Here is a 15,838-nt window from a genome sequence, read left to right as displayed (position 1 = left end):
CTGTGTGAGCTTGTTTCATGAATCTGGATGCCCCTGTAGTGGGTGCATGTATATTTAGGATAATTAGCTCTTCTTGTTGCATTGATCCCTTTACCATTCCGTACTGCCTGTCTTTGTCTTTTCTGATCTTTGTTGGTTTGACGTCTGTTTTATCAGAAACTAGGATTGCAACCCCTGATATCTTTTGCTTTCCATCGCTTGGTAAATATTCCTCCATCCCTTTATTTCGAGGCTGTGTATGTCTTTGCACATGAGATGAGTCTCCTGAGTACAGCACACCGATGGGTCTTGACTCTTTATCCAATTTGCCATTCAGTGTCTTTTGATTAGAGCATTTAGCCCATTTACTTTTAAGGTTAATATTGTTATGTGTGAATTTGATCCTGTAATTATGATGCTAGCTGGTTATTTTGCACATTAGTTGATGCAGTTTCATCATTGTGTCATTGGTCCTTACATTTTGGTGTGTTTTTGCACTGGCTGGTACCACTTTTTCCTTTCCATATTTAGTGCTTCCTTCAGGAGCTCTTGTAAGGCCGGCCTGGTGGTGACAGAATCCCTTATCCCTTAGCTTGTCTGGAAAGGATTTTATTTCTCCTTTGCTTATGGAGCTTAGTTTGGCTGGATATGAAATTCTGGTTTGAAAATTCTTTTCTTTAAGAATGTTGAATATTGGCCCCTACTCTTTTCTGGTTTGTTGGGTTTCTGCAGAGTGATCCACTGTTACTCTGATGGGCTTCCCTTTGTAGGTACCCTGATCGTTGTCTCCGGCTGCCCTTAACAGTTTTCCCTCCATTTTAACCTTGGAGAATCTGAGGATTATGTGTGTCAGGGTTGCTCTTCTTGAGGAGTATTTTAGTAGTGTTCTGTATATTTCTTGAATTTGAATGTTGGCCTGTCTTGCTAGCTTGGGGAAGTTCTTCTGGGTAATATCCTGGTGTGTTTTCCAACTTGCTTCCATTCTCCCCGTCACTTTCAGATACAACAGTCGGTCGTAGGTTTGGTCTTTTCACATAGTCCCATATTTCTTGCAAGCTTTGTTCGTTTCTTTTCATTCTCTTTTCTCTAACCTTGTCTTTGTGCCTTATTTCAGTAAGTTGATCTTCAGTCTTTGCTATCCTTTCTTCCACTTGATCGATTCTGCTATTGATACTTGTATATGCTTCACGAAGTTTTCATGGTGTGTTTTTCACCTGCATCAGGTCTTTTATATTCCTCTCTAAACTGACTATTCTAGTTAGCCGTTCCTGTAACCTTTTATCAAGGTTCTTAGCTTCCTTGCATTGGGTTAGATCATGCTCCCTCACTTCAGAGGTGTTTTTTATTACCCACCTTCTTAAGCCTACTTCTGTTGATTTATCAATCTCATTCTCTGTCTAGTTTTGTGTCGTTGCTGGAGAGGAGCTGGGATCATTTGGAGGAGAAGGGGCATTTTGGTTTTTGGGATTTTCAACATTTTTGCTCTGGTTTTTCCTCATCTTTGTGGATTTATCTACCTTTGGTCTTTGAGCCTGATGACCTTTGGATATGGTTTTGTGTGGGTGTCCTTTTTGTTGATGTTGATGTTCTTGCTTTCTGTTTTTTAGTTTTTCTTCTAATACTCCCCATTTCTGCCGGTCTGCTGGAGTTTGCTGGAGTTCCACTCCCGACCTTGTTCACCTTGGTATCACCAGTGGAGGCTGCAGAAGAGCAAAGATTGCTGCCTGCTTCTTCCTCTGGAAACTTTGTCTCAGAGGGGCACTGACCTTATGCCAGCCCGATCTCTCTTGTGTGAGGTGTCTGTTGACCCCTGTTGGGCAGTCTCTCCCAGTCAGGAGGCAGGAGGGTCAGGGACCCACTTGAGGAGGCAGTCTTTCCCTCAGCAGAGCTGGTGCATTGTGCTTGGAAAATCCCCCTTTTCAGGATCAGCTGCTGTCTTCAGAGCTGGCAGGCAAGAAAGAGTAAATCCACTGAAGCTGCACCCACAGCTGACCCTTCCCCCACGTGCTCTTGTCCCAGTGATATGGTAATTTCATCTGTAAGCCCTTGACTGGGGCTGCTGCGTTTCCTTCAGAGATGCCCTGCCCAGTGAGGAAGACTCTAGAGAAACAGTCTGGCCACAACTGCTTTGCTGTGCTGTGGTGACTTCCGCCCAGTCCAAACCTCCCAGCCTTCTTAGCACTGTCAGGGGAAAATGACCCACTAATGCCTCAGGGATGGCATATGCCCCTCCCCCCACCAAGCTCAATCATCCTCACACTTTAGACTGCTGTACTGGCAGTGAGAATTTCAAGCCAGTGTTTCTTAGCTTGCTGGGCTCTGTGGGAGTGGTACCTGCTGAGGAAGACCACCTGGCTCCCTGGCTTCAGCCTCCTTTCCAGGGGAGTGAACAGTTCCATGTCTCTGGGATTTCAGGTGCCACTGGGGTAAGAAAAACCTCTGGCAGCTAGCCCAGTGTCTCCCCAAACAGCTGCCTAGTTTTGTGCTTGAAAGCCAGGGCCCTGGTGGTTTAGGCACAGGAAGGAATCTCCTTATCTGTGGATTGTAAAAACTATGAGAAAAGTATAGTGTCCAGTAGCAGTGTCCGTCACCGCTTCCTTGGCTGGGAGAGGGAGGTCCTCTGGCTCCTTGCACTTCCCGAGTGAGGCAATGCCCACCCTGCTGCTTCTTACCCTTCATGGGGTACACCCACTGCCTAACCAGTCGTAATGAGATGAACTGGGCACCCCAGTTGGAAATGCAGAAGTCCCCTGCCTTCTGCGTTGATCTCGCTGGGAGCTGTAGACTGGAACTGTTTCTATTCTGCCATCTTGGCCACTCCCTCAGTTTTATATTCAGAACTTTAAGGGTCTGTTGTCAGGATTGTCTAATAGTAATGAATTCCCTTTGCACTTGCTTGTATGAAAATGATTTTTTTTTCTCCTTTGCTTATGAAGCTTAGTTTGGTGGCATATCAAATTCTTGGTTGGATTTTCTTTTCTTTAAGAATGCTGAAAACAAGGCCCAATCTCTCCTGACCCGTAAAGTTTCTGCTGAGTAAACCACTGTCGACCTGATGTGCTTTCCTTTGCATGTGATCTTTTTTGTCTAGCTGCCTTTAGGACTTTTTTTTAGCATTGACTTTTGAAAGTCTGGTGACTAAATGCCTTGATGATGTCCATGTTGTATAGCATCTTGCCAGTGTTCTCTGGATTTCTTGTATATGGATGTATATCTCCAGCAAGAATAAGAAAGTTTTCTTGAATTATTCCCTCAAGTATGCTTTCTAGAGCATACTTGAGATGAACTGGGTAACCTCAGATGGAACTGCAGAACCCCCCGCCCACCTTCTGCATTGGTCTAGCTGGGTGCTGCAGACTGCAGCTCTTCCTATTTGGCCATCTTGCCAGATCCGTCCCCCACCCCGACCCCCCATGCCTCCCACCGCCCCGTAACCATCCCCTATGACTTTGGAAATAGTTTTCTTCTAATTTTGTGAAGAATGTCATTGGTAGTTTAATAGGAATATCATTGAATCTATAAATTGCTTTGGTCAGTTTGGCTGTTTTTACAATATTGCTTTTCCTGTTCATGAACATGAAATGTTTTTCCATTTGTTTTTGTCACCTCTGATTTATTTGAGCAGCGTTTTATGGTTCTCATAGTAGGGGTTTTTCTCCTCCCTAGTTAGCTGTATTCCTAGGTATATTATTCTTTTTGTGGCAGTTGTGAATGGGATTGTGTTTCTGATTTGGATCTGAGCTTAGAAGGCTGTTGGCGTATAGAAATGCTCCTGGTTTTTACATTCATTTTGTATCCTGAGATTTCCTGAAGTTGTTGATCAGATCAAGGATCTTTTGGGCAGAGAGTCTGTGATTTTCTAGGTATAGAATCAAATTTTTTGCAATCAGAGTTTGACTTCTGTGAAAATCATAGTAGAGTGAAAGCAAACATCTGTCTGCAATTGAATAGAACAATAAAAATGCCCGAGAATAAATTTAATTTGAATGTGAACAACTAATATGAAGGAAATGACACAATCATAGCCAGGGATATGTTACAAAGTCTTGAGGAATTGAGGAGTGGATATTTCTTAGAGAGATTCTAAAATAGAAAGATGGTTATTGTCCCTAAGTTAAGATGTAATTTGAAAGTAATAGCCAGTATCTCAACACTAGGAATATCTTAGCACCTGATGAAATGATTCTGAAGTTCATCTGAAAGACAAACGTGTCAGAAGAGATAGAAAAAGAGAAAGCAATGAGGGAGGGCAAGCATTATTTCACATTTCAAATATAATCAAGCTACAGCAATTAAAATATTACAGTAGTGGTACAGGAATAAGCAACTCAAGGGAAGAAAATTAAATGAAGAGAGTTTCATACAAAATTGAGTGGAGGTGTAGGTGATGATGAATGAGTCATTTCAAAACAGTGAGTGAAACAGGGATTTCACAAATAATGTTGATTCCCTACCACTTAAATTTGTCCAGATGGATCAATGATTTTTGAATGTACAATAATGCAACAGAAAACCATGAATCTCTTATTGTACTGGAGTGGGTAAGATCATTGCAAGCACGACAGCAGAAAATGATTTTTGAAAGCATATATAAATTGGGTATTAAAATATTTAATATTTACTTCTATCATGATGAATTTTTCTGAAACACATTCTTCCCTTAGAGTAACCTGGGGCTCATATTCTCCAAAGCCACTGGAAGTGAAAGAAAGGTTGGGCGGGGGAAAAAGAAAAGTGCTTTGTAAGTTAGTTTTCGCTGTCAGGGGAGCTTGCGGTTTAGGTTCTCCACAGAGGTAGGAAAACTTCAGTCACGTGGTGAATGCCCCACTCCGTGCGCATGCTGCACAGACCTGTTTCCGCGCATGTCTGTCTGTTGCCGCGCATGTGTGTTGCCGCGCGTGTCTCTGTTGCTGCGCATGTCTGTTTGCCGCGCATGTCTGTTGTCGCGCATGCGCCTTGCAGCCCACCTTCTGTTCGCGTAGAGCTCTGCGAGGAAGGGTCTTGTCTTCATTCTTGCCGCCATCTTCATTCTTTCTCACTGACTGAGACTCAGCCGGTAGGTCCGCAGATGGGTCTTTCGGGGAATTTCGTTGTGAGTGTATGTGAAGAGGAGCCAGCGGGCTTCAGGCAGGTCCTGCCACACAGTCCGTGGCTTTTGAGGGAAAAGGGCCTCACCGTTGTTGTCCGGCTCCTCCCAGGTCTTGAGGCCGCCATGGGCCTTGTTGTGGCTGGGCTGGGACACGGGCGGAAGGTGAGCCACGGAGGGGAGAGATCACAGGAAGATGGGGCGAGTGTTGGGAGTGCTGTTAGAGGTGTCTGAGTCCAGAAAACTCCTGGAACTCTCTGAGGGAGGACAGTTTCCAGACTCCTCGGTAGGGACGTCATGGGTGGTAAGGAAGGGGCTTGGTAACTGGGAATGCTGTGGGCTGGTGACTGTGGCCCCAAGGTCTGAGGAGTGCTTGGCCGAGGTGTCCGGTGAGGAGCATAACCTTCACTCTGTTTTACAACTTTGCACTTCTGCCATGGACGTCATGGGAGGGAATGGGCGAGACTGTGCATTCCAACAAAACTTGATTTTGGGAGTAGGTAGGTGCGGAGGGCGGGGGAGGGAATGGGCCTAGTAAATGAGAGTGGGACGAAAGCTGTGGTCACTTCAGTTTCAATTCTCAGCCCATATTTTCATAAACGTCTTCATGGTGGTGAGTCTAATTGTGAAACCAAAACTTAGGAAAGCCCTCTGTCTTTTACTATGGCATTAAGGTGATCTCTATACCCGTTAGACTATGATATAAAGAAATCTGTACTTAGTTTGATTGGAAAGTATCATACTTATTGCCCTGTGACTCATTTAGAAAATATTAAATCAAAAATTTAAAAGTACAAATTACTGTTTTGCCATGGAATGTTCATATATATAGAGCTAGGTTCTTACACACATTTTCCATATAACGATATTCTATTTTCAGTGGGAAACATGAGTGAGCATGTAAGAACAAGATCCCAATCCTCAGAAAGAGAAAATGATGAAGAGTCTTCCCAGCCAGTTGAAGCTGTGATTGTGAGTCCTTCAACATTTGATGTTTTCTATTAACGATTTAGGTTTAAAAATATTTTTGAGCTAGTGTACATGAACTGATAAACGTCTTCCATGCTCATAAAAAATGATAATGGCATCTCATGAAGGAAACTTCGGTTGAGAACTATGATATTCTGGTGTTGTCTGTATTGATGTGGGTATGGATATTTTACTCTATATATAACTGTTGGAAAATGTCATTAGACTTATGATTAGGTGCGCCTATGCATTGTGTGTATTCATATTATTGACTTTTTATTTGCACGTACACTTATACCCTTAGGTCCAGCAGCCCACTGAGGAAAAACGTCAAGGAGAGGAACCACCAACTGAAACTCAGGGTATTGCACCTAGTGGGGAGATCGAAAATGAAGGAGCCCCTGCTGTTCAAGGTGAAGGGAGAGTGAAGAATAATGATTATGGGCAGTGGAGGTGTATTTATGCATTATATTTTATGACATATCCGTAACAGGAGGAAAGAAAACTTTAGGAAGGAATCTTAAACATTTCCTACTGCTGCTGTGGGGAGGAGTGGGACAAGGACGCATAAAAAGCCACAAAACTTGGCCGGGCGTGGTGGCTCAAGCCTGTAATCCCAGCACTTTGGGAGGCCAAGGCGGGTGGATCACGAGGTCGAGAGATCGAGACCATCCTGGTCAACATGGTGAAACCCCGTCTCTATTAATACAAAAAAATTAGCTGGGCACGGTGGCGCGTGCCTGTAGTCCCAGCTACTCAGGAGGCTGAGGCAGGAGAATTGCCTGAACCCAGGAGGCGGAGGTTGCGGTGAGCCGAGATCGCGCCATTGCACTCCAGCCTGGGTAACAAGAGCGAGACTCCGTCTCAAAAAAAAAAAAAAAAAAAAGCCACAAAACTTTTCTACCGTTTTGACGGAGGCTTTTTATTGATTGGGTATTTGCATAGTTGCCAGAAACCTTTGAGTGTTTTCCAGAGCTCCTGTGTGGTTTGTTCAGTCAGTTTCTGTGTTGTTTTTTTTTTTTTTTTTTAAATGTTTCTGTGGACGATTGGCAGCTTGCAGCTCCCTAGTCTGTCATTTGCTGACAGCTCATGTATTTTTTTAAGACACTTTTTTCACACATTTATTAATGCTTCCTCATGCCACATAATGTACTAAGTGCTGGAGATGTCAGTGCTAAATTTCTGCATAAAACTCGTAGTCTAGTAAGACTGACTCAAAGAAATCACTGATTTAATGTGCTGAGTATAACAAATGAGTACAAAATGGACAAGCAAGTTGTCTAGGGTCAACTTTGGGAAAGGCAAGGGCAATCTTTGAAAATCTCTGCTCTCCTGTTTTTCTGGCAAAAGACTCCTGAAATAATTAGGTTACAGGTTTTTATTTCACAATGATGAGGGAATAAATAGTAGCATCTCCTCGCTCATAGTTTATGTTTTAATTTGTAAATTGGTGACCTTTTTATCTTTAAGAGCCTGATGTGGAAGCTATTCCACAGGAGCTAGCTCTGCTTAAGATAGAGGATGAGTCTGGAGATGGTCCAGATATCAGGATGGGGATTCTACCCACTTTTGATCTCACTACAGTGCTGGAAGCAGGTATGTTATTCAATAAGATGCAAATTATAGGGTTTCTATTTAATGTGACACAGAGATAAGATTACTAATATTTTAATATCATAACTTCACATATAAAGATTCTTCAAAGATATTTAAGACCCCAAATGCCTGCCTTACACACTATTGGAGATAGAGGGCCAGGTGTGGTGGCTCATGTTTTTAATCCCGGCGCTTTGGGAGGCCGAGGCAGAAGGATCACTTGAGGCCAGGAGTTCAAGAGCTAGAGAAAAATTGGGTCAAAGCTAATTATGATATGAAAGATAGGAAACATGGTAGGAGAGTAGATTTCGAGTGTCTTCACAGCTATTTGAAGTAATGCACATATTATTTAGCTTGACCGAGCCATCTCACAATGTATATATATTTTAATGCATCAAGTTGTACATGATAAATATATAAGATACGTGTCATTTTTAAAAGAAAGATATGAAAATGTTTCTGACTTTTGAATGTAAGTCGTTTAACCAACAGCCAATAATTTTCAGATTCTTCGTTTTGATTTTGATTTTCGGATTATTTATTTTGACCATGGCCTGTTTTTAACGAATATATAACATGTTTACAGTAAGCCATCAGTTTATATTATGTTCTTAACTGTGATGGTAATGGCTTAAAGCTAGCATGGATATTCAGTTTACTATATAAACTGAAATACTTTTAATCATGTCAAGAGGCAGGGAGTACTGGTGAAGAGAGTGACAAATGTTCACTCCACCTAAAGCAGCTATATAGTGGCTAAAGTAGTCCAAAGTACCATCTTTACACTTTTTCACAAGAGACGCAAAACAAATGTAATGCTGACTTCTCTGTTTACTTCACTTAGGCAGTTCTAAGCATATTCTATATGCAGAGTGTTACTTCATATCAACATATTTAAATGACACTTTAAAATACCTTTTTTTCTTAGGTTTTTGTTTGGTTGAAATTTTACTGAAAGTATATGTATTTTTTTGCTTTTCAGTTATAAAATAGATTCACTTGATTTAATTCATTCTGAACTGGAACAGTCTCTCTGTTTCCTTACTGTACTAGAAAAAGTGGCATGAATTAAAAATTTGTTAATATGCCTGGAAGTCTACCTTTAGAGTTTATTCAAAGGCTAACTGGATGTAAGCTAAAGAGTCACCCTTAAGGTTCTGATTTTAACTAATCAACATTATAGTTGTATACCTCTAGTGTCATCTAAATGAAAATCTGCCGAGTAACATGCCCTGATTTTATATTTATATTATAGGTGAAGGGCAACCACAGGTTGAAATCAAAACAAATGAAGACTGAAACCAAGAATGTTGTTCTTACGCTGGAAATTTTACTGCTGACATTCTCTTAATAAAGTTTTACAGTCTTCTGCAAAGAGTGTTTGCATATTTTTGTTAAACTTATTTTTAGGTTTTTAATACTCTTGAGAATTGTGTCTATTTTGAAAGTTTAAATCCTGTGTTTGAGGTGGTATATAGAGGTAAAACGTTGGCACATTGATTTTCTATTATAGGTAGATAGTATGCTGGAAGCTTTCCTAGGGGGATGCCAGCGGCTGCATAGATAGAAAAGGCTACCTGGGGCCAGGCATGTCCACCGTGGGTGTTCCATCTCCCCTTTTTAGCGCATGCACAGTAAGAAAGAAATGAGGAACATGGAGTAGCTCAGGCTGAGGACCCGCCTGCATAATAAAAGATTAGGGTGGGGGCTGCCAGAGATTCACACCCTATGCAGATGGTACACCTGTTCCCAGCTGGTTGTTTGTACCCTGTGTAGATCGGATACTGGCTCCCCACTAGCTCTTGTGTAAAAATCCCTGCATTTTACTGCAGGATGGCATCCCTTTTTTTCAGGACCCCTCTCCGTAGCAGAGAGCTCTTTTCTTTCTTTCTCCTATTAAATTTCTGCTCTAAGCCTCACTCTTGGTGGGCCCCTGTCCTTGATTTCCTTGGCTGTGAAACTAAGAACTCTTGTTGTTAACCCAGACCACGGGGCCACTTCAATACTAGCTCTGAGTCTGTCGTATATGGCTTTTCTTACATTGAAGTATGTTCTTTCTGTCCCAAGTGTCTTGAGGGTTTGTATCTTGATGACATGTTGAGTTTTATTAAATGCTTTTTCAGCATCAATTGAAAGGATTATATGGTTTTTATCCTTCATTCTGTTGATATGATTTATCGCATAAATTAATTTGCGTATGTTGAAACATCCTTGTATCCCAGGGATAAATCTCACCTGGTCATGATGAGTATTCTTTCTAATGTATTGTTGAATTTGATTTGCTGGTATTCTGTTGAGGATTTCTGCATCACTATTCATCAGCGATTCTGGCCCGTGGTTTTCTTTTTTTGGTGAGTCTTTGGTTCGGTATCAGGGTAATACTGGCCACATAGAATAAGTTTGAAAATATTTTGTCCTCCTCTAATTTTCAGAATAGTTTGAGTAGGATTAGCATTAGTTCTTTAAATGTTTGGTTGAATTCAGTAGTGAAGCCATAAGGTCCTGGGTTTCTCTTTACTGGAAGAACTTTTATTTTGGCTTGATCTCGTTTCTTGTTATTGGTCTGTTTAGGGTATGGATTTCTTCCTGGTTCAATCTTGAGAGGTTGTATGCATCTAGGAATTAGTCCATTTGGTATAGATTTTCCAATTTATAGGCACGTAGTTGCTCACGGGAGCCGGTAATGAGCCTTTGAATTTCTGCAGCATCAGTTTTATACCTCCTTTTTCGTTTCTTTTTTTCTTTCTTTCTCCCTTTCTTTCTCCCTTTCTTTCTTTCCTTCCTTCTTCTTTCTTTCTTTCTTTTTTTTTTGTGGCAGAGTCTCGCTCTGTCACCCAGGATGGAGAGTAGTGGCGCAATCTCAGCTCACTAGAACCTCCATCTCCTGGGTTCGAGCAGTTCTCTTGTCTCAGCCACCCTAGTAGCTGAGATTACAGGCACCTGTTACCACGCCCAGCTAATTTTTGTGTTTTTAGTAGACATAGGGTTTCATTATGTTGGCCAGGCTGGTCTCAAGCTCCTGGCCTCAAGTAATCCGCCTCCCTCAGCCTCTCAAATCCCTTTTCCATTTTGATTTTATTTATTTGGTTTTTTCTCTCTTTTTTCCTTAGTCTGGCTAATGGTTTGTCAGTTTTGGTTAACTTATTTTAAAACAACTTTCATTGCTCCTTTGTAGGGTTTTTTCATTTTAATTTCTTTTATTTCTGTTCTGATCTTTATTCTTCTACTGATTTTTGGTTTGGTTTGCTCTTTCTTTGCAGCTGTTTACGATGCATCATTAGATTGTTTATTTGAAGTTTTTACCTTTTTTGATGTAGACTCTTAGAGCTCTAAACCCCTTTCTTAGTACTGCTTTTGCTGTATCCCAAAGTTTTTGGTATGTTGTGTCTCCATTATCATTTGTTTCAAGAAATTTTTCACTTTCCTTCCTAGCTTCTTCATTGACCCATTAATCATTCAGGAGCAGATTGTTGAGCTTTCGTGTATTTGTATGGTTTCTAAAATTCCTTTTGTTATTAATTTCTAGTTTTATTCCATTGTGGTCTGACACGAAGCTTGATACTATTTCAGTTTTTTAAAATGTTTTGTGACCTCACATACGGTCTGTCCTTGAGAATGATTCATGTGCTGAGGAAAAGAATGTGTATTCTCTAGCCGTGGGATGACATGTTCTGTAAATATCTATTAGAGCCATTTGGTCTATACCTCAGATTACGTCTGTTTTTTTGTTGTCATTGTTGAGTTTCTGTGTGGAAGATCTGTCCGATGCTGAATGTAGAGTTTTGAAATGTCCATCTACTCTTGTACTGGGGCCTCTCTCTCTCTTTAGCTCCAGTAGTATTTGTTTTATATATCTGGGTGCTCCAGTGTTGGGTGCATATATTTTGAAAATTGTTACAGACTTTTGATGAATTGACCCCTTTATTATTATATAGTGACCTTTTTGTCTCATCTCAAAGTTTTTGTGTTTAAATCTATTTTTAATTCTTTCTTTATCTTTTAATTTCAGCATACATGTGTTGCAGGTTTGTTATACAGGTAAACGTGTGTCAGGGAGGTTTGTTGTACAGATTATTGTGCTTTCCAGGTATTAAGCCTGGTACTCAAGAAATATTTTTCCTGATCCTCTCCCTTGTCCCATCCTCCACTCTTTGGTAGGTGCCAGTGTCTGTTGTTCTCCTTTGTGTGTCCATTTTTGTCTCATATTTAGCTCCCACTTATAAGTGAGAGCACGCAGTGTTTAGTTTTCTGTTTCTACATTACTTTGCTAAGTATAATGACCTCCAGCTCCATCCATGTTCTGTAAGTGGATGTAATGTCATTTGTTTTTATGGCTGCATACTATTCCATGGTATGTATGTGCTACATTTTCTTTAGCCAGTCTACCATTGTTGGGCTTTTAGGTTGATTCCATGTCTTTGGTGGTGTTAATAGTGCTGCAGTGAACACACGCATGCATGTATCTTAATGATAGAACAATTTATGTTCCTTTGGCTATGTACCCTGTAATGGGATTGCTGGATTGAATGTTAGTTCTGTTTTTAGGTCTTTGGGGAATCACCACACTGTTTCCCACAATTGTTTATGGCATTTAGCGCTACAGATTTCTCTCTGAACGCTGCTTTAGCTGTGTCCCAGAGATACTGGTACGTTTTCTCTATGTTCTCATTAATTTCAAAGAACTTTGTTATTTCTGCCTTAATTTTGTTATTTATGTAGTTTTCAGTAACAAGCTGTTCAGTTTCCATGTCATTGTACAGTTTTGCGTGAGTTTCTCAACCTTGAGTTTTAATTTGTTTGAACTGTGGTCTAAGAGACTGTTTGTTATGATTTCCATTCTCTTGCATTTGCTGAGGAGTGTTTTACTTCCAATTATGTGGTCAATTTTAGAGCAAGTGCTATGTGGTGCTGACAAGAATGTATAATATTCTGTGGATTTGGGTGGAGAGTTCAGTAGATGTCTATTAGGTCCTCTTGGTCCAGAGCTGAGTTCAAGTCCTGAATGTGCTTGTTAATTCTCTGTCTTGTTGATTAGTCTAATATTGACAGTGGGGTGTTAAAGTCACCCGCTATTATCGTGCGGGAGTCTAAGTCTCTTTGTAGGTCTGTGTGAGCTTGTTTCATGAATCTGGATGCCCCTGTAGTGGGTGCATGTATATTTAGGATAATTAGCTCTTCTTGTTGCATTGATCCCTTTACCATTCCGTACTGCCTGTCTTTGTCTTTTCTGATCTTTGTTGGTTTGACGTCTGTTTTATCAGAAACTAGGATTGCAACCCCTGATATCTTTTGCTTTCCATCGCTTGGTAAATATTCCTCCATCCCTTTATTTCGAGGCTGTGTATGTCTTTGCACATGAGATGAGTCTCCTGAGTACAGCACACCGATGGGTCTTGACTCTTTATCCAATTTGCCATTCAGTGTCTTTTGATTAGAGCATTTAGCCCATTTACTTTTAAGGTTAATATTGTTATGTGTGAATTTGATCCTGTAATTATGATGCTAGCTGGTTATTTTGCACATTAGTTGATGCAGTTTCATCATTGTGTCATTGGTCCTTACATTTTGGTGTGTTTTTGCACTGGCTGGTACCACTTTTTCCTTTCCATATTTAGTGCTTCCTTCAGGAGCTCTTGTAAGGCCGGCCTGGTGGTGACAGAATCCCTTATCCCTTAGCTTGTCTGGAAAGGATTTTATTTCTCCTTTGCTTATGGAGCTTAGTTTGGCTGGATATGAAATTCTGGTTTGAAAATTCTTTTCTTTAAGAATGTTGAATATTGGCCCCTACTCTTTTCTGGTTTGTTGGGTTTCTGCAGAGTGATCCACTGTTACTCTGATGGGCTTCCCTTTGTAGGTACCCTGATCGTTGTCTCCGGCTGCCCTTAACAGTTTTCCCTCCATTTTAACCTTGGAGAATCTGAGGATTATGTGTGTCAGGGTTGCTCTTCTTGAGGAGTATTTTAGTAGTGTTCTGTATATTTCTTGAATTTGAATGTTGGCCTGTCTTGCTAGCTTGGGGAAGTTCTTCTGGGTAATATCCTGGTGTGTTTTCCAACTTGCTTCCATTCTCCCCGTCACTTTCAGATACAACAGTCGGTCGTAGGTTTGGTCTTTTCACATAGTCCCATATTTCTTGCAAGCTTTGTTCGTTTCTTTTCATTCTCTTTTCTCTAACCTTGTCTTTGTGCCTTATTTCAGTAAGTTGATCTTCAGTCTTTGCTATCCTTTCTTCCACTTGATCGATTCTGCTATTGATACTTGTATATGCTTCACGAAGTTTTCATGGTGTGTTTTTCACCTGCATCAGGTCTTTTATATTCCTCTCTAAACTGACTATTCTAGTTAGCCGTTCCTGTAACCTTTTATCAAGGTTCTTAGCTTCCTTGCATTGGGTTAGATCATGCTCCCTCACTTCAGAGGTGTTTTTTATTACCCACCTTCTTAAGCCTACTTCTGTTGATTTATCAATCTCATTCTCTGTCTAGTTTTGTGTCGTTGCTGGAGAGGAGCTGGGATCATTTGGAGGAGAAGGGGCATTTTGGTTTTTGGGATTTTCAACATTTTTGCTCTGGTTTTTCCTCATCTTTGTGGATTTATCTACCTTTGGTCTTTGAGCCTGATGACCTTTGGATATGGTTTTGTGTGGGTGTCCTTTTTGTTGATGTTGATGTTCTTGCTTTCTGTTTTTTAGTTTTTCTTCTAATACTCCCCATTTCTGCCGGTCTGCTGGAGTTTGCTGGAGTTCCACTCCCGACCTTGTTCACCTTGGTATCACCAGTGGAGGCTGCAGAAGAGCAAAGATTGCTGCCTGCTTCTTCCTCTGGAAACTTTGTCTCAGAGGGGCACTGACCTTATGCCAGCCCGATCTCTCTTGTGTGAGGTGTCTGTTGACCCCTGTTGGGCAGTCTCTCCCAGTCAGGAGGCAGGAGGGTCAGGGACCCACTTGAGGAGGCAGTCTTTCCCTCAGCAGAGCTGGTGCATTGTGCTTGGAAAATCCCCCTTTTCAGGATCAGCTGCTGTCTTCAGAGCTGGCAGGCAAGAAAGAGTAAATCCACTGAAGCTGCACCCACAGCTGACCCTTCCCCCACGTGCTCTTGTCCCAGTGATATGGTAATTTCATCTGTAAGCCCTTGACTGGGGCTGCTGCGTTTCCTTCAGAGATGCCCTGCCCAGTGAGGAAGACTCTAGAGAAACAGTCTGGCCACAACTGCTTTGCTGTGCTGTGGTGACTTCCGCCCAGTCCAAACCTCCCAGCCTTCTTAGCACTGTCAGGGGAAAATGACCCACTAATGCCTCAGGGATGGCATATGCCCCTCCCCCCACCAAGCTCAATCATCCTCACACTTTAGACTGCTGTACTGGCAGTGAGAATTTCAAGCCAGTGTTTCTTAGCTTGCTGGGCTCTGTGGGAGTGGTACCTGCTGAGGAAGACCACCTGGCTCCCTGGCTTCAGCCTCCTTTCCAGGGGAGTGAACAGTTCCATGTCTCTGGGATTTCAGGTGCCACTGGGGTAAGAAAAACCTCTGGCAGCTAGCCCAGTGTCTCCCCAAACAGCTGCCTAGTTTTGTGCTTGAAAGCCAGGGCCCTGGTGGTTTAGGCACAGGAAGGAATCTCCTTATCTGTGGATTGTAAAAACTATGAGAAAAGTATAGTGTCCAGTAGCAGTGTCCGTCACCGCTTCCTTGGCTGGGAGAGGGAGGTCCTCTGGCTCCTTGCACTTCCCGAGTGAGGCAATGCCCACCCTGCTGCTTCTTACCCTTCATGGGGTACACCCACTGCCTAACCAGTCGTAATGAGATGAACTGGGCACCCCAGTTGGAAATGCAGAAGTCCCCTGCCTTCTGCGTTGATCTCGCTGGGAGCTGTAGACTGGAACTGTTTCTATTCTGCCATCTTGGCCACTCCCTCAGTTTTATATTCAGAACTTTAAGGGTCTGTTGTCAGGATTGTCTAATAGTAATGAATTCCCTTTGCACTTGCTTGTATGAAAATGATTTTTTTTTCTCCTTTGCTTATGAAGCTTAGTTTGGTGGCATATCAAATTCTTGGTTGGATTTTCTTTTCTTTAAGAATGCTGAAAACAAGGCCCAATCTCTCCTGACCCGTAAAGTTTCTGCTGAGTAAACCACTGTCGACCTGATGTGCTTTCCTTTGCATGTGATCTTTTTTGTCTAGCTGCCTTTAGGACTTTTTTTTAGCATTGACTTT

General features: G+C 41.7%; 1 protein-coding gene across 1 annotated transcript in view; it reads left to right on the top strand.

The window, feature by feature from the left end:
• Positions 1–15,838, top strand: part of LOC135269933 (putative G antigen family E member 3) — a 53,694-nt gene that overhangs the window by 19,215 nt on the left and 18,641 nt on the right. Inside the window, exons 7-9 of the mRNA XM_064364584.1 lie at positions 5,946–6,037; positions 6,339–6,447; positions 7,505–7,630. Coding sequence (XP_064220654.1) covers positions 5,946–6,037; positions 6,339–6,447; positions 7,505–7,630 — 327 coding nt within the window. The remainder of the gene's footprint in view (positions 1–5,945; positions 6,038–6,338; positions 6,448–7,504; positions 7,631–15,838) is intronic.

The sequence above is a fragment of the Aotus nancymaae genome, unplaced genomic scaffold (genome assembly GCF_030222135.1).
Source record: "Aotus nancymaae isolate 86718 unplaced genomic scaffold, 86718_ANA_hifiasm-v0.15.2.pri h1tg000058l, whole genome shotgun sequence".
Taxonomy (NCBI): Eukaryota; Metazoa; Chordata; class Mammalia; order Primates; family Aotidae; genus Aotus; species Aotus nancymaae.
The sequence above is the reverse complement of the archived record's forward strand: the minus strand, read 5'-3'. Positions and strand labels throughout refer to the sequence as shown.